At 41.9% G+C, this 22,531-nt stretch overlaps 1 protein-coding gene and 1 long non-coding RNA gene across 2 annotated transcripts; one reads left to right on the top strand and one right to left on the bottom strand.

Moving 5' to 3' along the window:
- Window positions 1-901: 901 nt before the first annotated feature.
- Window positions 902-9,588, bottom strand: LOC106094931 (nucleobindin-2). Its single transcript, XM_013262171.2, has 5 exons — window positions 9,331-9,588; window positions 9,089-9,238; window positions 8,518-9,016; window positions 1,582-1,919; window positions 902-1,516 (listed from the first exon to the last, which is right to left on the bottom strand). The coding sequence occupies exons 1-5, from the start codon at window positions 9,418-9,420 to the stop codon at window positions 944-946; spliced, it is 1,650 nt and encodes a 549-aa protein (XP_013117625.1). The 5' UTR covers window positions 9,421-9,588; the 3' UTR covers window positions 902-943.
- A 3,542-nt stretch (window positions 9,589-13,130) lies between these two features.
- On the top strand, window positions 13,131-15,268 carry LOC131994289 (uncharacterized). Its single transcript, XR_009396597.1, has 5 exons — window positions 13,131-13,466; window positions 13,812-13,959; window positions 14,024-14,078; window positions 14,246-14,428; window positions 14,490-15,268. It is a non-coding gene; the product is annotated as an uncharacterized LOC131994289 (long non-coding RNA).
- Window positions 15,269-22,531: the final 7,263 nt, after the last annotated feature.

Below are 22,531 nucleotides of genomic sequence, written 5' to 3'. Positions count from 1 at the left end.
CGATGGAGAAATGTTTCCGACCATCAAGTGTCCCAAAATACTTGGCGTCACATTTGACAGCTGTTACACATTTATTTATTTATTATTTCAGATCTGTCAGAATGTCACCCTTTGAACTGCGACAGACTGTTTCCTCAGTTCTCATGCGGACTACCTCCATCAGGAGAAAAAAAATTTACCAGTGGGAAGACATGTAATTGCTGTCTAAGTAAAACTTTAGGGCTGTTATCGCCGAGACCCTCTAAATCATCATCTTGAGTCCGAGTCGAGTGGGTCTGGCTTGGCAGTTAAACAGGTGAAGTGTGTCGTGTGGTCCCTGGTAACAATCGGGACATATATCATCTTGCACGTCGGCATCAACCCTTGATCTGTGTGAGTTGAGGCGGCTGCATCTGCAGGATGTTAATTGATCCAGGACTACTCTGGCTCACCGGGGGAGGTGGATTTCTTCAGGTGCACCACATTTTAGTCGCCGAGTTCTTGAATCTGGATACTCAACAGAATCAAGCAAATGAAATATAGAACACAACAAACTTCTATAACAACATAATAGTTTTTAATATAAAACAAATTTAGTAAGATAATTTGTTCTAAATGATTTAAAACAATTGTTACCCAACTAAATAATAAAATCGTTATTTTTAACAAATAATGGAAGATTTAAAAATATATTGAATGTTTTTAAGAAATACATAGATTTAAAAATGCGTTAGATAATTTGAATGTATGTTCTCAGGGAAATCACAACCAATATGGATAAGGCATTAAAATAAAAAAAATGCACATTCAACAACAAATTGAAAGTATTGAAAATACATTGTTCATGTTTTGCATGTTCAACAAAAACAAGGAGACAGCGGAAATGTGTAGGAAACTTTATTCCTCTTTATATAAGGGTGTGTTGAAATGTTTTGAAATCTGCGCATCCATTTTATTAATGAAATTAATGTGAAGGTTTGGCATTGTTATTTTGTTGTTGGGCTACATTATTGTTTTGTTGCTGATTGGGAATGTTGTTGTGCTGCTGCTGTTGTTGTGGTGTAGGCAAAATGTTAGAAATTGGTTGTTGTACCATATTATTGTTAACGTTTGTTTGTTGTTGAAGAGGGGCTTGTTGTTGAGGTTGCGCCTGCACGTTATTGACAGCAGATTGTTGTTGTGGTTGAGGAGCCGCATCAGCTGGGACATTTTGATACATTTGATTCGAATTTAAATGCACTTGTTGTCCTTGGTATTTTTGTTCTGGTTGTAATTGCGGCTGTTGTTGATACTGTTGCTGTGGTTGTTGATATTGCTGTTGTTGATTCTGCTGAAATTGTTGCTGTTGTTGATATGGTTGTTGATGCTGTTGGTACTGTTGTTGCTGTTGCTGGTATTGTTGCTGCTGTTGTGCATGCTGCTGTTGCGGGTTTTGATAATGCATTGGTGGTTGGTGTGGTTGTTGATAAACAGGATGCTGCTGATGTGCATTGGGATCGGGATAGTACCCTTGTGGCATATTTGGATGTGGTGGTAGCTACAATAGAATAAAAATGTTGTTAAATACAATTTTGAACGATTTTATTAATACGAATAATTTACCAGTCCTTGAGCAATCATACGATCAATTTCCTCCTTACGACGGCGTTCGAATTCCAAATACTCTTCGTGTGTGTATTGCGGTTGCTCTTCAAGCGTTTGCCATTCAGGATCCCGATTGAATTCATCGCGTTTCGTTTGTTCCAAAAATTCTTGGAAACTGATCAGACCATCACGGTTTGTATCTGTCTCTTGGAAAACATGCTCTCTCATGCGTTCCATTTCTTCAGCCCTTTCTCGCATGTCATCTTCAGGTAAACCAGACTTGTACACCTTGTCGAGTTCCTTAATAAACAATGCCTTTACCTCGGTTTCATCCCAGAATCCATTGCCATCCACATCTGTAAATAATAATCGTATTATGGGGTTGTAACTGTTCATGCTAAAAAAAATTCTTTTTATCTCTTAAATTTGCAACTATTAAGTTCAACAAAGCGACAGTTTTATAACTCTCGAGAGATTTAATCAAAAGCAAGAACAAATTATTATAAGATCTGTGAGACTGTTTCTACAGACAGTTTATTTATTATTTTTATACTCTCCACCATAGGATGGGGGTATACTAATTTCGTCATTCCGTTTATAACTCCTCGAAATATTCGTCTGAGAGCCCATAAAGTATATATATTATTGATCATCATGACATTTTAGGTCGATCTAGCCATGTCCGTCCGTCAGTCTGTCTGTCTGTCGAAGGCACGCTAACTTTCGAAGGAGTAAAGCTAGCTGCTTGAAGTTTTGCACAAATATTTCTTATTGATGTAAGTTAGTTGGCATTGTAAATGGGCTATATTGGTCCATGTTGCTGCCATATAAACCAACCTGGGATCTTGACTTTTTGAGCCTCTAGAGGGCGCAGTTATTATCCGATTTGGCTGAAATTTTGTACAACGGCTTTGTACATCATCTCCCATATAAACCGATCTCCCTATTTTACTTCTTGAGCCCCTAAAGGACGCAATTCTTACTCGTATTGTATGATATTTTACACAATGACTGCTTCAATGGTCTCCAACATTCCATCGATTAAGGTCCGAATCGGACCAGAATCGACCGAGTGTGGTAGTGAATTAAGTAGCCATTAAGTGGAGCGGACATATTTCGCTCCTCGAAGAAAAAATATCCATATCTCGGAATAGGTACTACTTATTACGAAAAGTTGTAAAGCCTTTTTGAAGTAGGCTAGTAATGGACTCCAAAGACCTAACAGCTGCGGTGGTGGCGTCAGACCGTAGCATGTTGTTCTTCCCTCCTATAGGTGTGGGTGCCTTGGCACCTGTAGTCGAGAGTAATGCTTCAAGCGCACAACAAGTCGTCAGACTAATGAATGAGGAAGAGACGGATAAACCAGAGGGATGCACAGCTCGTCCCCAGCCTTTAAGTAAAGGTGGCGTTTCCGACTCGGATTCAGACAGCGACAGTGTCAATGAAACAGTCAGCGCAGCCGAATCGAGAGATGAGGGCAGCGGCTTTGCTAACCTCGCAAGCAGACCTGGAAAGCGATCCGGGGCACGACGAACGAGACAGAAGAGTATGTACCAAGCAAAAAAACCCTGGATGACCGGGGAGATTCGCCACATTGGGAAAAAGGTCCGCGGATTTTATAACAGAGCTCGTCGAAAAAAGCGGAAGTTTACTGGGACGTGTAATACACAAGGCTCAAGGAATACAATAAGATTACCAGTGCAGAAAAACGAGCCTCCTGGAATCTTTTCTGCGAACAGATCGATAGCGTAATGACGCCGCCAAGATGAAAAAGTTTCTCTCAAAAACCCGTGTTCAAACTGCAACGTTAGTAGACGACATGGGAGTAAGATCAGAGACAATGGAGGACATGTTGAGGCTTTTGATAAAAACGCATTTTCCATAGGATACGGCGGGACTCACGGAGACACCGGAATCTTGGAATAATGAGGTGGATCGAAGGCTTGTTACAACGGAATTTACTGTCAAGGAAGCCTTAAGGAGCTTCAACCCATTTAGGTCAACCGGACCTGATGGAATATTTCCGGCTTTACTACAGAAGGAGGCAAACTATCTGGCGCTCCCTTTGGCCTGTATTTTCACAGTGTGCCTAAGACTTGCAGGGCACGCCACAGCGGGCATTTTATCGCCACTACTTTCGTTGACCACTATAAATAACCTATTACGGATGCTGACTGAGAAGGGATTTGAACCCGTTTGCTATGCAGACGCTGTTATAATACTTCTTAGGGGTTAGGATCCGAATCAGCTATGCAGAAGTGCCGAAAGGGTCTTGCATATGGCATATGACTGGGCTTGAGCCAAGAGTCTCAATGTTAACCCAGAGAAAACTGAAATATGCTTAAGATATCTGACAAGATCAAATGTTAGAAAAAGTACGTCTTATGCATAGTGTGATTATTTATAGGCCTGATGGCTTCACATTGCATGAAATGAAATAAATAAATAAAATACTTAGGAGTGATCTTGGACAGGAAACTGAATTGGAAGCGTCCAATACTTAATTACGCCTCAGTAGTTTGGTGGACTGCTATAGAGAAAAAGTTCAACATAAGGATCATACAACAGGTTCAGAGAACATGTTATCTTGGCATAGGCGGAGCGATGAGGACCACGTTGTTGCGGGCGCCTGAACCCTCCTTACAGCTCTGCGCCATAGCCTGCACGCATGAATGTGTGGTTTTGGTAGCGTTCAATGACTTCCAGAAAAGTTGGGGGTCAGAAACATATGAAGACAGCGGATGATATATGAACTGCTCACATAATGTCTTCTGAATTCTTGCATTCATGTATTGCTGTTTGTTTATTTGCCCCTTTTTTAATGGAAAAGTACTGAGGGTTACCATGTAGTGAAAGGGAAGGTACTTATGTGTTTTTTGTTGGTGTAAACGTAGTATTTATATGCACTACCGAATCTTATAAATGAATTTAACATTTGTTATACGTTTAAAATTAGTGTATAACACACTGCTACAACAACAACTCTCCGCTCGATGCCGCTGATTGTCCCCGACTGCCGTTGTAGCTATTCCACATGGAGAGCACTATCCGCAAACTGCGGACGCGCCCGGTAGCTCGCAGCTATGCGTCTCGTGACCGCCATGAACACCACACAGATCGGACCTCAATGTTCCATCATGTGTTGGGCTCACAGCTATTGCCGTGCCTGACCATAATACGGCATTGCAGGCGGAGATCCCGGTGATCATGGAATGCGTGAGGTGGTATGATGCTAACGCAAGGACGTCGAGTGTCAACATCTTTACGGACAGCAAAATAACAACCAAGGACGGTAAGATCACAAACAATCTTGGAATGTAGGTTAGGTTTAAGTGGCAGTCTGCCTTCAGACTCAGACGTTTTCGCCCATTGTGATAACACAGGAACAGAAGAAGGAAGATGCCTTTTAGTTTCTATCGTTGAACCGTCCAGATCGATTTAAAAAGCCCAATAACTTGCGAATGTTTACATCGGCTAAATCACTCAGGTTTTCGAAGAAATGAGAACCTAAAGTGGAATTCCTTTTAACTGCTAGTGCGGGACATACACACACGTGTTCTATAGCCTCTTCTTCGATTTCCTCACAGATTCTGAAAAATTCATTGCTGGCAACCATCAGTCTATTAGCATGTTTTCGGATTAGACAGTGACCTGTCATAACGGACACAATAACTGAGACGTCTGTTCTAGCTAATGACAGCAAAGCGGTAGACCTCTTCAAGTCTAGATTAGGCCACATAGTTTTGGAATGCTCACAGTCCCCTCTTTGTGACCATCTATTATTCGTTGTCCTTTGGGTCTGGTCCTGAAAACTTAGCTTACATGTCGCTAGAGGCATACCCACAGATTCCAGTATTCCTGGAATGTGTAGGGTAGTTCCTAGTCTCGCAAGTTCGTCCGCTTTACAATTCCCTGGGAAATCTCTGTGGCCCGGCATCCAGAACAGGTGAATTTTGAACTGTTCAGCCATCTCTTTGAGAGATCTGCGACAGTCGCGGGCGGTTTTTCTGTTCAAAAATACGTTCTTCAGGGATTTAATGGCAGCCTGGCTGTCTGAGAATATATTTATGCCAATCGTTGTAATGACATTATATCTTAGCCGTTCCACCATTTCCTTAATTGCAAGGTCTCCGCTTGATACACACTGCAGTGGTCGGGTAACCTTTTCGATATAACCAGTTCCAGACCTTTAAAGTACACCCAAAAACCCACCTGGTCGTACACCCCAAAGCCCATCCCTATAGAAGTCTATGTAACTTCTGTTACCAGGGATATCGTAATTCCAATCGGTTCTATCAGGAAAAGTGGTACAGTACTTTTTATCAGTAAGCGGCTCAGGTAGGGTGTAATCCACACAGCCTGGAACATCGGATATTGTATCAAGGTTAAGACAGTGTCCGCAGCCGCCACATGACCAATGAGAAAGCTCCCTTAGCAATGTGTTTAGCCACAGTGTCTCGAGGCATTAGATGTAGCATTAATTTGGTGTCGTCCTCAGAGCGGCTATGATACACAAACAAGCCATCCTTTGGATCCGGTTAAGTATTGAAAGGTAGGTGGACTTTGAAGCGCCGTCCACCAGGCCACAATACCATATACCATTATAGGTCCGGCAACTGCAGTATACACCCAATGCATGACGCGCGGTCTAAACTCCCAACATTTGACAATGGCTCTCTTGCAGATGTATAGGACAAGAGTTGCCTTTATTGCCCTTTCCAAAAGTTGGATTTGAAGTTCAATTTCCTGTCCAGCAAAACATCCATGTATTTTGTGCTTTCTGTAAATGGAACATCCTCTCCTCCCAAGGAGATAGGTGCTACGGTAGGACCAGACCACTAGGTAGGCTAGACCACTTTCGGTAGCCCACTTCGCTGTTCCACGCAGAGCATCCTGAAGTATATTTCTTAGAGTGTTGGAAAACTTCCCCTAACCGCAATAGCGACTTCATCAGCGTACGCGACCACTTAGATACAATAATATATTGTCAATGGCTATATTCCAAAGTAGAAGAGACAGTACACCTCCTTGAGGTGTTCCTCTGCTGACCCACCTTTTTAGATCCACAGATCCCAAGCCTGCCGTAATCCATCTTTAAGTGAGTTATTAATAAACTTTCTTTCGGTAGAGTTGATGCCTAGAAATTCTAACTCCTTCGTGATTGATGTCGGTTTAACATTATTTAAAACACCTTCAATGTCAAGAAATGCTACCATTGTATTTTCCCTGATAGCGAGAGGACCATATATGTAGCTGACTAGGTCGTGAAGGGCTGTTTCAGTGGATTTGCCTTTACTATATGCATGCTGCCGCCGCGACATGCGATCTCCAGGGATCTTTGCCCTAAGGTATGTTTCTATCAAACTCTCAAAAGTCTTCAGCATAAAGGATGACAGACTAATAGGACGAAAATCGTTCACCTCGGAGTAAAAGGGGTTTCCTGCTTTAGGAATGAAAATGACCTTGGTGTTCCTCCATCTCACAGATATAAATGACTTTCTGATACAAGCAAAGTATATCTCCCTAAGCCAGGAAACCAGTCTATCAGACACAGGTTGTAATTCAACCGGTGATACATTATTAGGGCCTGGCGACTAAAGGAGTCGAAATTTCTTATCGCTAAAAGGATTTTTGGCTCAGACACAATTTCCCTAATAACCTCCTACAAATGCATACCACGTTGTCCGTTGGAGAATTTCCCGGAGAATGTGTATCAACGAGTAGTTCTAGTGTTTCTTCACTAGACATTGTCCATTCATCCTCTGACTTCTGAGATTAACCCCTTTCTCTAATAATGTCACAATCCGCATTGTTTAGGTGCCGGGCCATAAAGGAGTGAGGGGGAATGAAAGGGCAGACGATTAGGCGGTGAAGACCAGAGGCTAGTCAATAAACTTGTTTTATCCGAAACCTTTCGGGTCGATGCAGTCCGAGTTAAGGGCGTGGGCGACGAATGCGGTAGGACGACGAAAATCCTATGGGGTGATCCGGATCGTGAGAGGACGAGGCTATTACTGAAAGGAAGTAAGAAGGAGGTCAGTATAGCTTTTGGTATCATAACGAGACACATAGGACTACGAGCTCACTTATGCAAAATCGGTGCGGCAAGTGATAAAATGTGTAGGGCATGTGGGGAAGATAATGAGACGTTGGAGCATTCCTTTGTCACTACCCGGCTTTCGCGACAAAAAAACACCGGTGGACAGTCAGGCAGCGGTGAAGACCTTGGATGCGTGTCACGTGAGGTCGAGGCTTGTCAGGAGATGCAATGAACGTCTCGGAGGTTTGGGGCTGCTGTCACATTGTGCTGAGTTCCGTTGTGGGCTGCTGAGTTGCCAAGTCGCTGTGGCCGAGGTTCTCCGAAACGAGGAAGTCAATTGTTCTCGAGCTGGGAAAGCGTCACCTTGCATTGTTAGTGGGAGTTCTAACCGGCCACTGCCACTGCAATGTCAGGTCGCTGATATGGTGATGGTCTCTGGACGATGAGGAATTGGAGACGGTTGGGCATCTAACTGGCCAATGCCCTGCGATGACTTATAGTAGACGTAGGATTATGGGTGAGCACCTATTCTCTTCACTGAACTCTCTACCCCGAGTCATTCTGGATTTCTGCAAAGGCTTAGGTTGGCTGACGTGGAGGCCCTCTTGTAGGTTTGACTTATTTCAGCCTTTACGCCGGCTTTTTAATTTGTCTTTATCTTTTTCGCTGAAAATTTATTCTAATTTTCTCGCCAGGATTCAAACACAGGCATTCAGCGTCATAGGCGAAAATGCTAAACTATGCGCTACCGTTACCTTCATCTGATACCTGATATAATGATGTCTAACCATATACATTTTTTACACGCGTAATCTGTTTTTTGACATCTTAGTCAATTTTTATACATTATTTATAATTCAAAAAAACCAATTGCCATTTTCCGATTTTTAAATAAAAAAAAAGTTTCAACATACCATGTATCATGAAAAAGGTGTGAGGGTCAAAATCTTGCTTATCCATATGATCCTGTTCCTCCCATACTTCTTCCAATTGTGCTTTGTTGCCAGGATGATGAACTTTTTCGTGCTTTTTGTGCTTCTCCTCTAATTGTTTTTGTTCTTCTTCGTACTTTTTACGCTGTTCTTCATTCAATTCCATTTTAATCATTTCTTTTTCAAATTCCTTCTGCATTTCATATTCCTTAAACTCTTGACGTCGTTTTCTATCGGCCTCAGCCAAATCTTCGGATGTCTTTTTTATTAGTTTTCGCAAATCTTCTATTTCAAATGTATGCTGGTTACCATGATCCAAATGTTGCGATACTTTCAAATGGTCACGATCAATGTCATTGCTTAATTCGAACTCTTTCTTAGCCAAACTTCTTAAACGTTCAAGCTCGCGACGTTTAATTTCGTCTAATTTTGTCCGTACGTGGTGATTCACGTAGTCCAGCTCTTGTGCAATTTTTCCACTCTAAAAAATAAAACCCACGTAATTACACATATATACATGCATTTGCAATAGTATGTTTGATTATGACCATACCCTTATATCAGCTTCAGGTGCTTTGTCTAATTTTTTTCGAAACTCTGGATCGCTCTCTAAAGCTTCCACAACTTCCTTAAGATATCTCTCATATTCCAAAGCCGTCTCTACGTCTGGAGTGGCCGCTTGAGCTGGTTTTTCCTCCTTTTTCTAAAAAAAAAAAATATATAAAAAATGTGAATGAGTGGGTATTCTTGATATAGCTGTAAAAGGCCGTTCTTTAAAAACTTTTTGTATCTTGCCTCGTCTTTTTTATTTTTTGTCACTGGCAATGCTATTGCGAATAAAATGCAGCAGCTCGCAAGGAGCGCAATTGTTAAAAAACTTTTCATTGCGTGCACAATCACCAGTTGCGCTGTCTTATTATACGAACAAATAGAAGTTAATTCAGTTGAATGATTGAAGTAATGCAATTTCTGGCTCCAATTAATAATCTGACGTGTCTTCGTCTGCTGCTCTTTTTGCGTTGTTTACATATTTCTTGCTGCTGCTATTAACATTTGAGGTGTGTGCGTGACTTAAGTTTGACGCATGACTCACGGATAAGTTTTTAACAATGTCACCCTGTAACACCACAGCAAAGCCAATGTAATGGCTCATTAAGTAAAGGTTTCTCACTCGAGAGGGAAGTACATACAGTTAATGGCTCCATCACACTATATGTTCTTGTCTTATATAATGCCACTTTTTATGTATCAATGGTATTTCATTATGTGTGTCAAAATTTCCAAACATACGAATCATCATGTTTACTATCACACTAGTATGTTAGTTTTGTATGACATAACCCAAAATGTGAGCAAAAGTTTATTTTTTATGGCTACAAATTGCTATTTAATGGCTGGTACTATGTTCGTTTTTTACGATATTTTTCGCCGATTCCTTTTTCGGATAATAGATTTTAAAGCAGAAAAACTTTTTGACTTCATACAGTAGGACATTCGGTCATTACTTATGGCAAAATTTCATCATTGTTTTTTTTTTCGTAATGTTTCAAAAAAGTAATCGTGAAATGGGCTTTCAACTGTGAAAAACGAACACAGTACTAGCTGTTAAGGCTAGTATTTTTCGCCGATTACTTTTTTTGATAATAGATTTTAAAGCAAAACAACTGATTTCATTTAGTAGGACATTACCTCATTACTTATGGTAAAATTTGAATAAAAATTGTTATATTATTATTGTTTTTTGTCTAGTTTTTAAAAAAAGGAATGGCGAAAAAAGGGATTTCAACGTTAAAAAAAAAAACGAAAATATTACCCGGCATTACTTTTGAAAAAAATTCATTAAGGGATAATGTTTTCATTGAGATTTTTGTAGTGTTTCAAAAAAGTAACAGTGAAAACTTTGTGTTTTCAACTGTGGCTGAGCCTTAAATCTTAAAGTTGTAAAAACAATTTAATTTGGGGGTTTTCTTTATGTTTTTGTCAGAAGAAATTGTTGTGTCCCCATACGGCACTAGGACTGGCCCTCCAGCAACTCAACTATGGCTCAGAACGGTTCTTAACCCGCCGAGACCTAGCCCGAGGCAAAACATAAAAAAAGATTGTTAAACAAAACACTGAACACTACAATCAAACAACACAAAAGGGATATCAAACAACACAAAAGAGCTCTATTAAGTGGATTTCTGACTTGGGGTTAACCATTCATAACCAAGTCCCCATCAATATCAAAACGTAGTCCTATTCATCTTACGTGATTTTTGCGGGTTGTTAGGGTCAAAATGCAAATAAAACAAGTTTATTTCCTCCTTTTCTCGACGTTTCACTTTGTAAAATCTTAACAAACAAAATTTAAATTAAAAAATGGGAAATTAAATGGTCAAACTTAAAACCACCACAATACATTAATGATCAAAATAAATATAGTTAAAAAATAAATCTAAATATTGGGGTCGAATATAAAGAATTTAATAATTATTTTTGTTATTCCTTTAAAAATTTATTTTGTTATTCTTTTTAAAATTTTTCTGAATTTTTAATATTCTTAAGGTTTCTTGGTTTTTTCTTCCTTTTTTTTCAAATAAAAAAAATGTGCTTCAGCATAAAGCAAAGCTGTTGGCAGAGCACTGTGCCAACAGCTTTGCTTTATGCTAAAGGCACAAACACACATAAACGTCTTTTCGCAGCACTGGGGGTTATGTTCTAGTCTTTCCCATAACCACTCTTCAACTTCAATTGGAGAATGAAAAGTTATGGCGGACACACGATTGGACGGACTGTAGATGCTGGTGCTTTACACTCAAAGATATTATAAGGCTTGCACTTTTAAGTTCGCCTTCCTTTATTTCCAGAGGCTTGGGAATAGGCTTTTTGAGGTTTATAAAGGTGTTTGCAATGACACGGAAGCCATCTTACACCGATAGAACACAATGCCGTTATTGTTATGTACACTCAGCCACACATTCCACTCCCCATACTCACAATAATTTTAATTTTGTTGCAGCGCGCAAAAATTGCTTTCACAAAGACACGACACAATCTGTGCATAAAAGAAATGAAACTTTAAAAAAAATTATTTATCTCACTGAATCCACTTATTACTTGGAAGTTAAATCATATATTACTTGGACGTGTATCCGTCCGTCGCAATACTTTTATCACTTTAAAAATGACAATTTTTGACATTTTTCCCCTATTTATACCCTTGATATCCAAGCGTAAATACGCCATTTCTAAAATCTAGCTTTTATCTTCGAAACCATGTTTTGATTTTCTCTTGTTTTAAAATTTCACTCGTTGCTTTTCCCCAGTTCTACATCCCATTGTCGTCATTTCCCATGTCCTACGGGATTTATGAATGGGCGGCTACTATTCTATGCAACTCTGCTTATCGTAAAATTATTATGTCTCTGACCAATTCCTAACCTGTTGCTGTCACACAATCCACGCCATTCAACGCACATCCTCCAGTACACAGCAGCAAAACGAATTGAAAATAATACATAAAAAATCATACCCGCAACACCCTGGTATACAACACACATAAACCGTTGACCAGAGGTTACAAAAAATTAAATTTGCCAAAGAAATATATATATCCCCAGCAGCAAAACACACGCACACACAACATGATCATACCCTTTTATATTTGGCTTTACAACGAAATGCACGGTCATTGCAATAAAAATCGATACCGTGCACCAACATAGATCACCCGGAAAAAATAGGAAACTGCTAATGCGTGGGCAATAATTTGGACAAATTGTAAGTCATGGGCAACCATTACCGTCGTGGTATTATGATCAAAGAGGCGGTTAGAGCTCACCTACACAGTGACATGCACTTCATTGCTCTTTCGATCCGTGCGAATATATATACGGGTGTGCTCCCATGGCAGCCGGTTGTACGCACCGATGGAATCCTCATCGGCAAGGGCTGCCGCCTCAGTGTACGTGTTCGTCTTTGGGAGAGGCACATCCCGGATTGCCTTCTCCGCACGCTTCTGGTCCGTGCCGGGATTGAAAAGAACCCCGGGAGAGGCACATCCCGGAGTGCCTTCTCCGCACGCTTCTGGTCCGTGCCGGGATTGAAAAGAACCCCGGACCCTGGTTCTGTTCGGTTTGCCAGAACCGCCTTCATCATTGGTACATTTCCGTTCTTGCTCTGGCCTAACTTCACTACGGGAGTATAGTCATACTGGCTATGTCGCAAGGTGCTGTGCAAATATAGGCAGCAGTGGGTTAAAGCGTCGTCGTCGTCGCCTTCGGCGTCCTCGTCGTCGGACTGTGTGACCCCCCGACCTCTCCCGTATGGCAATTTATGCAACGACAGCATCCTAGCCCTACTATGGCCAGGCCAGTGCCGGGAAGTGTATCGTTCTTGCAGTTAAACTGCAACGGACTGCGTGGCAAGATCGATGAGATCGTAGACTTTATGAGTCGGAAGAGCATAATGATCGCAGCGATCCAGGAGACAAAGCTGACCAACATCTGCAGCTTGCACAGTTGTCACGGTTACAATGTGCTACGTAAGGATCGCTCAAGGAATGGAGGTGGGGGAATGGCCTTCGTTATACACCATTCCGTGCAGTTTGTCGTGCTCCCGAAGGAACCCTGCTTTGCTTGGAGGGGAGGAAATGAACTGACGGGCGCTGGCTGCTGGCGTTCGAGCACCGGCTGTGGCTCAGTCGAAAAGGGCGCGGTTCTTGCCAGTTCACCTCCTCCAAAGCAGGTGACAAAAAACAAAAATCAACCAGCTGATGGAGGGACACTGATACCTACACAACAACCATGAACAATACTAGACAGACACACACTACCATGTTGACACCACTTAGCATTCAGCTGGTGTCAGGACGCACCCTCCCCACCATGGTGCCCTCTTGCGTCATAATCTATGAGGACACCCCAAATACACCTGTTTGTCCTGGACCGGTAAGTTTGAGCTACCCTTTTTCTTACCTGCTTTTTAGCCTTCCATATTCATTAAATAATTAGAACAGGAAACACTTCGAAATAACGTTATAAACTTCAAGTTTTGGCTTTATTGCATTTCTGCAGTAACTAGAATCTAACAAATTTATAACTATGATTAAATAGGTAAGCGCAAATAAAAAAAACAAAGAGGAAAACCAAATAAAGCAATTCTAAAATTCAATTTAAAAGAATGAGTTAATTCAAAATTTCATGTTTTAAATTCATAATTCGAAATGGATGCAGGAAAAATAAAAGGAAAATTTCTCAGTTTAACAATAATTTAATTCTTGCTTCTTCTTCCAGGAATATGGGTCATCGAGTCTTCCTCGGATCTGGCCTATGGATGGCTATTAATGTTGAAGCTGGTTTCGTCTAGCTTCGGTGCTTGCCTTGGAGCGTCGTCAACCCTGCTTGCCGTTTACCCTATTTCCTGTCCGTCCGTCTGATAATGGTAAGTATCATGTGGGTATAGTCTTATGTAGCTATTTCTTTAAATAAAAGTTATGTTCTTGCAGGATTTACTGGGGTCGTGCCTCTACAGAGCGGACATCAATGTGGGAGCAATGGCTCGTAAGTGTCTCTATGTAAAATACTTCCTGGCCTAGGGTGAGCTCATCCTAACACTGAAAGTTCGCCTCCTAAGTTCTGGCGATGTTTTAAATAAGAACCTGATGTATGTTCTGTCTCAAACCTTAATTAATTACTGCTTTTCTTTTATATTAAACCTTTATTTTAAGAGTATGTGGTCCAGTATCTGTCTGTCCGTCCGTGCACGTCAATCGTATTGTCTTGTTTCAAGTATGGAAATGGGATTCGAAAGTGGGTACCTTGGGCGTTGTCGGCTGACCAACGCCGTGTTGCTATCGCCTGACTGGCTGATATTCCAACGTTGGGACAGTGGAGGTGGAGTTTATGTCTGGGTGAGTATTTATTGATTTTTTTTTATTTTATTCTTTGCAGGTAACTTTATTTTCTTTTCAGGTTAATCTTTCCCCCCTTTTTATTTTCAGGGATTACTTTCTTTTCAGGTTTTCAACGTTTCTTTGCAGGTTTTCTTTTGCAATTTAAAACAATTTTTAATAATTTTTAGTTATTTCATTTTTCTCACGAATTTCAGAGTTTTTCAATACTTTTTCTCAATATTTCCTTTTCAGATTTTTAAATCTTTTTGTTTCAGGTTTTAAATGTCTTCTTTTTCTTCTCTTAATGTTCGTTCAATTTGCCTTTAGATTTACAAAATTTTTTTAATTATTAGATTTCTTTCATTTCAGTTTCTTTTATTTCAAATTCACAATCATTTAACAATTTCCTTGTAGATTTAGCTGTCTTTGTTTGTAGATTATTGCCATTCTATTTAGCTTTAAGTTCATTACATTTTACTTTGCTTGTTTGGTAGCCCAGGCAAGATTATTAAATAAAAAAACACTATTTCACCGCGGTTTCTCTGTCTTTTTATTTTTTTTATTCTTGGGCTTTCACTCCACCTCCGGTAGCTTCGCTGTCCAAATCCAAAAAGAACGCTTCATCTTGGGGACTCTAGCCAGCTTGGCTTTGGTTGGTCTCCATCATGAAGTTGGTCTTCCAGCCGGCACCAACAAAACATATGGGGGCAGCCATAATAACAGGTTGGTGTCAGCTGGTTGTCTCCCTCTCCTTGATGAGGGCCAACCATAGCCAGTAGGTGTCGCTGGAGTAAGGCAAGTCACAACCAGGTGGCGCTGTAGTGCCATTATTCGGCGCACACCACAAACCCCACCATCCTGCCGATATTCCTATCAACGGATGGGAGGGAAAAAGTGCGGTTCCCAGTGGATCCCTGTTATCTACAATCCCGGTGGGTTGAAACTGCAACCTCTACCCTGACTAAGCATTGCAATCCCTACCTTTACGGCGCTATCGAAAAGGAAAATCGCACGGAACTGTCGTTCAACCACCTGTAGCAACCAAAACATCTCTTTCCGGTGGTATTCATCAATAAAAATGATCCGACCCATCTTCTCGGACTCCTTATATGAAATTCTAGCATCCCATGCCGTTTACAACCGTTGTTTTCTAAATTAAATAACAAGAACCCATGACCTAAAGTGTATACGCCCCATTATGGCGACAAATTTGCCGCCTGTCAAAAAGCGTCTGCCGCTTTCATTGTGAACAGCGCGGGCTACGTTATGAATGGCAGCACCCATTTACGCCGTTCATTTTACTGACTGGCCCCTGTCATTCATAATTAAATAAAATAAAAAAAACCCAACACAACACGGACCGGCTGCTGATCCACAAATTAAAATGGAAAAAGGTAAGTATTTAGTGACCCCAAGAAAACGAAAGTGATAGTGAAAAATTAAAAAAAAACAAATTAACATTTCCTGACACCTCCGTGCGGTGTGCAAAAAAGGAAAAACATAAAATTTCCTATTTGTAATTTGCATAAAGAAATGTTATGTGCGTGTGTGTGAGTGTTTTTACATGAATGGGCCCATTCCCCTAAATGTGCCATACAAAAAGGAAAAAAAACCCGAGTAGAACCAAAATAAAAAGGCAGTCAAAGTGCACACTAGACGTAAGTAAAAAAACTGGCCACCACGTGTAACCTCAAAAAAAAAAATTGAAGCCAACGCCAACGTGTCCACAAAAAAAAACGGTTCCTGGCACCGCTTGGGTATATTCGTCTACGTATGAAATTATGAAAACGGGTGTACTATCACAATGATCGTATGGTGTTACGGTGATCTTATTAGTGTATGCGTAAGACCGGTTAAATTCTCAATGGAGGTGGGGGGCGGGAAGGAAACCCCTCTGTATAAGCGAACTAAGCAAACAGAAAAATGGTTAAACGTGAGTTGAAAAGGAAATAAAACATACTGTGTGCTTATTCTTCTTCCCATGTAACTGGGAGGGAAACCCAGGCGATCAACTAAAACCGTGTCTGACTGTAGAATCCAAACAATTAACAGTGCCAGTGCAAACTAAAACTGCTATCACACTTCATGTCCTCTTCGTATCCCAAATCTAAAGCGTTGAGGCGTAAAAATAATCCAAAGTTGTGGAAAAGCTGGTTAAATCGTAAATTGTGCCACCAACACAATCTGGAGTCTGCCCTCATCCGACTGTGTGCAACTTCATCAAATTCAATATAACGAGGTGGACAGCCAATTACATATAGTGTGATATCAGCCTAACGCCAAATACCTTAAGACAAAGATCCAACTACACTCAATGTGACTTATGGCCCCAACGCAAACAAAACACCAAATGCGCTAAAAACTAATTTGCTTCAATCGCGGGAGAATATCTCCAAAACAACTTAAACAACATTCTATCGCAACTTCTCGTCTTAGCCGAAGGTCAATAACCTTTTCTCTTGTTGTTTAATTTCAGCCTAGATGGGGACTAGTTAGCCGGAGAGGAGCCCGAAGGAACCAATGGAAGCGGTATGGGATCAAACAGGTGAGTATTCGTTCCAACCCTAACCTATAGCGGCCTTGTACTAAAAATATCGTCTTGATTTTAGGTTCCTCACACACCACAGCTCTGGCATGTCAACCGAGGCGGCAGCATACCATACAGATGCTGGACGAATGGATAGAGTTGGCTCGTGGAAGCCCCCAGGTAAGTCCACGTCATCCCACATAGGTCCTAGTCGCACTACACTCCGAGAAACCCGTGAAGGTGGAATTACATAGCTCGCGCAGCACGTATGTGTACCTATGCGAACTTATTCGCTCGAATGCGTTCTTTTGGTTGAGTTACATAACAAGCGCTTTCTGCTGTGCACGAATTTCTAAACATTAGTTTAACTTTGTAATTTCCAAAATTAATTTCAATGGAAATTGTCAACAATGTAATAGTATTTCAGTGAAAGAATTTTCCTAATTTACGTGCTTCAAAATTATTTGTCAACACTAAACTATTTAAATCATATGCTTTGCGCATTGAAACACGTTCCAAGCTGAGAGTTGGTTAACTGAATCCGTCAGATGCGGGCGTGCATTGGTTGTGTTACTCACACAATACAAACCAATCTACTTCAATATTTCTTGATACTCCCGCATAAGTACGCAGTAGCCCCGCGGATGCCATGTAACTCCCTTTAGTTACCACAGCAATAGAAAGTCATCTAATAATGGGCAGTAGTGATGTTTTTGCAAAGATCGCAAACATCCACTGCTGTTTTCTTGAATGCGAAAAGTTGAAACTGCCTTAAAATATCATTAATACCCAAAAAAAAAAAAAATAGATGAACGGTTTTCCTCTCACATTTTTCTCAATTTCCACTTGAATGCGGAACGGAGAACCAAACAGAAGGAAAAATGTATATTGCTGTCGTAGCAGTGTGTTGTACACTGAGGAAAGTATATCCTCCATGCCAACTTAAACAACCTACTATAAGGGTCCTTGGGCAGAAAGCGACAGCAAAATTGATTTTGCATAAAAAAAATGCAGAAATAAATAAATTAAATTTGAACAATCTGTACAAAGCACCAACTAGAAAAGCAGAAAAAGGAACACTCACTGCCTTTCCTACTTCTGGCAGTAGGTGAAACATATTGCCTGACCTAAAGACAAATTTATGGGGCAAAGCAATAGTCTTACAAAGTTTCGAGTGTAAAAACTAGAGTGATCAGTTCAGTTTTTGAAAACCGGGTTTTCAGTTGTTCTTTTTTTTTCTTTTTTTTTTTTTTGACGTTATAAACTTCAAACTTTCAAAACCTCTTAAACGTAGGATTTTATTCAGGTCTTATATCTCTTCGTGCACACATCCAAAAGATGAAACCGACCACCACCAACCAGAACAATATCCAGAGCCACCGATACCGGATACGATAACCCATCAGATACACCGCGGTTAATCTTGATACTTGTTCTCCCCCCTCTCTGACTCAGCTTCGATACATACCGATAGCTCCGAGGCCTTGTTTATCACAGCTCACGATCCCGTGGCATAGTCCAGACGGATACTTAAGCATCAGCAGCAATGCGGTGTTTAGCGAGATGAGCTGAACCTTGCGCCAACGACAGACATACTTGTCTTATCCCATAAATGTATACATTCCCGCTCGAGTCAGACAGCGGGGAGCTTCCCGTCGTAATCTTGTTTTGGAATCTCTGAAGACTGCTCTGGTGGCAGGTGTTAGGTGAAATCTCGCGGATGGGTCTTGGGCTTCCAGACCTCCTGTTCCTCACTTAAAAAAAGGTGTTCTATTGTTTTAGGTCCTTGGCGTGATAAACGCCAATTAGTTTACCCCTAGTATCCTCTATCTCATAAAGGCATCTTCCTATTGAGCGCACTATTCTGCACTTCAAGTATTTTCTGTTCAGCTTCGCATTAATATTCTTGCTGAAATCGCTTAACTGGTGGTTTCGGCGATAAACTTCTTGGCCGGGGAAAAATTTAACTACTCTGGCTCTCGTGTTGTACTTCTTGGCCCTACCTAGATAGCTCTTTGCCATGTTCTTCCTGAGCTGTTCCCTGATTAACTCTAACTGCGTAGCTTTGGGTAAAGCCGTATATTCTGGGTCTTTCAGTGCGTCCAGCTGGCGAGCCAATCTGTAGACACTTCCGTGTGTCACCATATTAGTCCCGAACAAAGCAAAGTAGGGTGTCATTCCGGTGGAAGCGTGTACAGATGACCGAAGCGCGCATTCGATAGCCGTCAGGTTCTGGTCCCAGTCGCGTTGGTCATCTTTTAAATAGGATCTTATTGCCGCCAAGATGGACTGGTTGACTCGCTCTGAAGCATTAGCTTGGGGCGAGTACAAACCAGTCTTGAAATGTCTCACGCCGAAGGCGTCAAGGAATGTAGAAAAATCATTTCCGGTGAACTGTTTCCCGTTATCGGACATAAGTGTCTCGGGCACCCCGAACTTATGAAAAACCTCTCCTGTTAAGAACTTGATGACGTTGCGAGATGTAGCTTTCGCCATGGGCTTTAGGAGCACATACTTCGATAGGTGATCTAAGACAATAAATATAAATGAATTCCCCGATTTAGATCGGACATATGGGCCCAGGAAATCGACATAGATCTTCTGGAAAGGCCGATCGATCTTCACCTCTTCACCTATAGGCTGTTGCATGTTCTGGTAGTTAGGCTTTGACTCCTTGCAGGTGTGACATCTTTGTATGTAGGCTCTGACTTGGGCACTCATATTTGGCCAATAATATAACTGTTTCAACCGCTTCAGCGTCTTGTGGAATCCTCCATGCGCTGAAGAAGGCGGGTTGTGGGCCTTAGTAATGGTCTCGGTTGTCAATTCTTCGGGCACCCAAAGTTTCCAAGCAAACTCCTCGGACGGCAAGTCTACCGCCACCGGAATTGTCCTTTTGTAAATCCGACCCTCTTTCACTCTTAAGTCTGGGAAGGCTTCTCCGTTTTCCTCTATTACGCGAATTTTCTCCAAGTAATTGTCAGCCTTGAACTCAGGTGCTTCCAAATCCACTGCACTGCTGAACTCCAGCTCGTCCATGTTGTACCTTGAGAGAGTGTCTGGCACTACATTTTGACTCCCACGTCTATGCTCTATGTCGAAGCTATGCCCTTGAAGCAGTAAACTCCACCGAGCCAATCGTCCACTCAACTCCTTATTGGACATTAGCCACTTCAAGGAGGAATGGTCTGTTATTACTGTAAAGGGCATAAGTTCGACATAGGGCCTGAACTTCTTAAGAGCCACCACTACTGCCAGGCACTCTCGCTCCGTAACGGAGTAGTTTCTTTGGGCCGAAGTCAGCTTTTTGGACACGTATGCGATCGGATGTTCTCCACCCTCTTCATCCTTCTGGAACAACACCCCGCCTACGCCAACATCCGAGGCGTCACATTGTATGTAAAAGTGTTTGTCAAAATCCGGGTGCTTTAATACTGGGCTTTTCGTTAGGGCTTCCTTTAATCGGCAAAAAGCCACTTTGGCTGCGACACCAAACTCAAATGTCTTGCCTTTCTTCAGGGTGTTAAATATCGGCTCTGCGATTGTAGCGTAGTCCGCAATGAACCTGCGGTACCATCCGGTCATACCGGTGAAACTTCGCACCTGTTTGGCGCTCTTGGGGTAATCAAAATCCATAATCGCCGAAATTTTTCCTGGGTCCGGTCTTAATTTGCCTTCACCCACAATGTACCCAAGGTAGCGCAACTCCCGAAAGCAAAACTTCGACTTTGCGACGTTTATGGTCAGGCCGGCGTTCGTCAACAAATCCGCGACTTGCCGGAGAAGGACTAGATGAGTTTCAAAGTCGGGGGCGACTATCAGCAAGTCGTCCAAATAAACGAATACCCTTTCACGGAGATGCGCTGGAATCACCTTATCCATCAACCGGCATAGCCTCTGGGCTGCGTTGCACAGCCCAAAATGCATGACTGTAAAATGGTATAAGGGTCTTCCGGGAACCGTAAAGGCAGTTTTCTCTCGGCTCTTTATATCGAGTGGGATTTGCCAGAAGGCATCCTTCAGGTCCACACTCGATATAAAATGTGTATCCCCAAGCCGGCTAAGCAATCCCTCAATGTTTGGGAGCGGATAAGCATCCTTGACAGTGAGGACATTGAGCTTTCGCGCATCCAGGCATAATCTGTTCTTGACGCCCTTTCGGACCAAGGTTACAGGATTATTCCACGGACTTTGGCTAGGCTCAATGACCCCCATGTCAAGCATTCTGTCCAGCTCGGCAAACATTAAGCGTTGCACAGCTGGAGAAACGGGGTAGTGCCTTTGCTTCACTGGTTCCGCATCTGCCGTGTCAATGGTATGCATTTCTAGGGACGTCTTGCCTAAGCCCCGAACCTCAAAAGATGGAAAAAGGCTAATGATATCGGGGAGCCTTCTGTCCTCCTCAACGCTAAGACGATGACGGGATGGATCATTTGTGTCTTCCTCTTCTTCGTCACCAAGAGAAAGACTTTCCACACTAGCCAAAAGATTGAAGGCCTTCATAAAGTCGACACCCAAATACAAGGCTTTACTCAAAGCAGGGACTAAAAAGAAATCAATTTCCTTTTCTAATTTCTTAACTCTAACCTTCAGCCTAATCCGGCCCAGTACCTCTAAGGGTGTACCGTCTGCCGTGTGAACTGCGGCGCTATACGCGTAGATTGGAACTCCAGCTCTTTCTACTCTACCTAGACAATCTTTGCCCAAGCAACTAACTGTGGCTCCGCTGTCCAAGAGCCCCTCAACTTCCTCATCGCCAATCTTAATACGCATGTATAGCCTGGTGTCTTCCCCCTCATACAATCGGGCTGCCGCTATTTCCTTCCTAAGCCTTTTTCGGTCTAAGTATCTGTTTCTTGCCCTTTCGACTTTCTTGCTAATCTTCCGGCTTTCGGGTATGCTAAAGATTCTATTTCGAGCTTTTTGATACTCCTCCATTCTACTACTCCAAGGTTTTAATTCTCTAATCTTACAACTATTCTTGAATTCATTATTTACTTCATTGCTTAAACTATTTTCACCTTCACCCTCATCTAAATCTATGATATCCTTATTCCTACTTAAAATAGTTATTTTGGCGCTCTCCTCTTGCAATTCGGAGGAGACATTAACTACTAGGGGTTCGCAAAGTGCGGGCGCGTCTCCCCCTTCGTCGTGCCCGTCTGTCGGTTTCCCTTGCACCTAGGACAGTTTGGTTTTACCACATTCTCCAAACCACAACCATAGCAAAACAAACTCCTAGTGGTTGATCTGCAATCCATGAAACCGTGGCCCTTTTCTCTGCAATTCCAGCAGATATAATTGTTTTGCCTTGATATAGCTTCCACCTCAAGCTCAGCGTCTCTTTCTTCATATTCTAACTCACTCACTCGAGGAGCAAACTGTTGCCGATGCGCCATGGCCGCCTGCCTTTGGTTAGTTAGCAGAAGCTCTGCTTTGCGGCATTCCTCTCTAAAATGTTGTAGGCCAAACATGCGTATAGGGAAAACCAGGGCTGCTAATGATGATTTCAGATTCCCCTTCATCATTTCTACCAGCATTTGCTCTTGTAGAGGCTCTCGCTGCTGGTTCCGCAATCGTAGCACGGCGTTGTA

Source organism: Stomoxys calcitrans, chromosome 1 (genome assembly GCF_963082655.1).
Source record: "Stomoxys calcitrans chromosome 1, idStoCalc2.1, whole genome shotgun sequence".
Lineage (NCBI taxonomy): Eukaryota > Metazoa > Arthropoda > Insecta > Diptera > Muscidae > Stomoxys > Stomoxys calcitrans.
Note: the sequence above shows the minus strand (reverse complement) of the source record. Positions and strands in the feature narration are given on the sequence as shown.

Coding starts and splice junctions, on each gene's coding strand:
- LOC106094931 (XM_013262171.2), bottom strand. CDS start 9,420: ATGAAAAGTTTTTTAACAATTGCGCTCCTTGCGAGCTGCTGCATTTTA. Junction 9,239..9,330: donor CAAAAAATAAAAAAGACGAG/GCAAGATACAAA, acceptor TTTTTTTTTTAG/AAAAAGGAGGAAAAACCAGC. Junction 1,517..1,581: donor GTATGATTGCTCAAGGACTG/GTAAATTATTCG, acceptor ATTCTATTGTAG/CTACCACCACATCCAAATAT.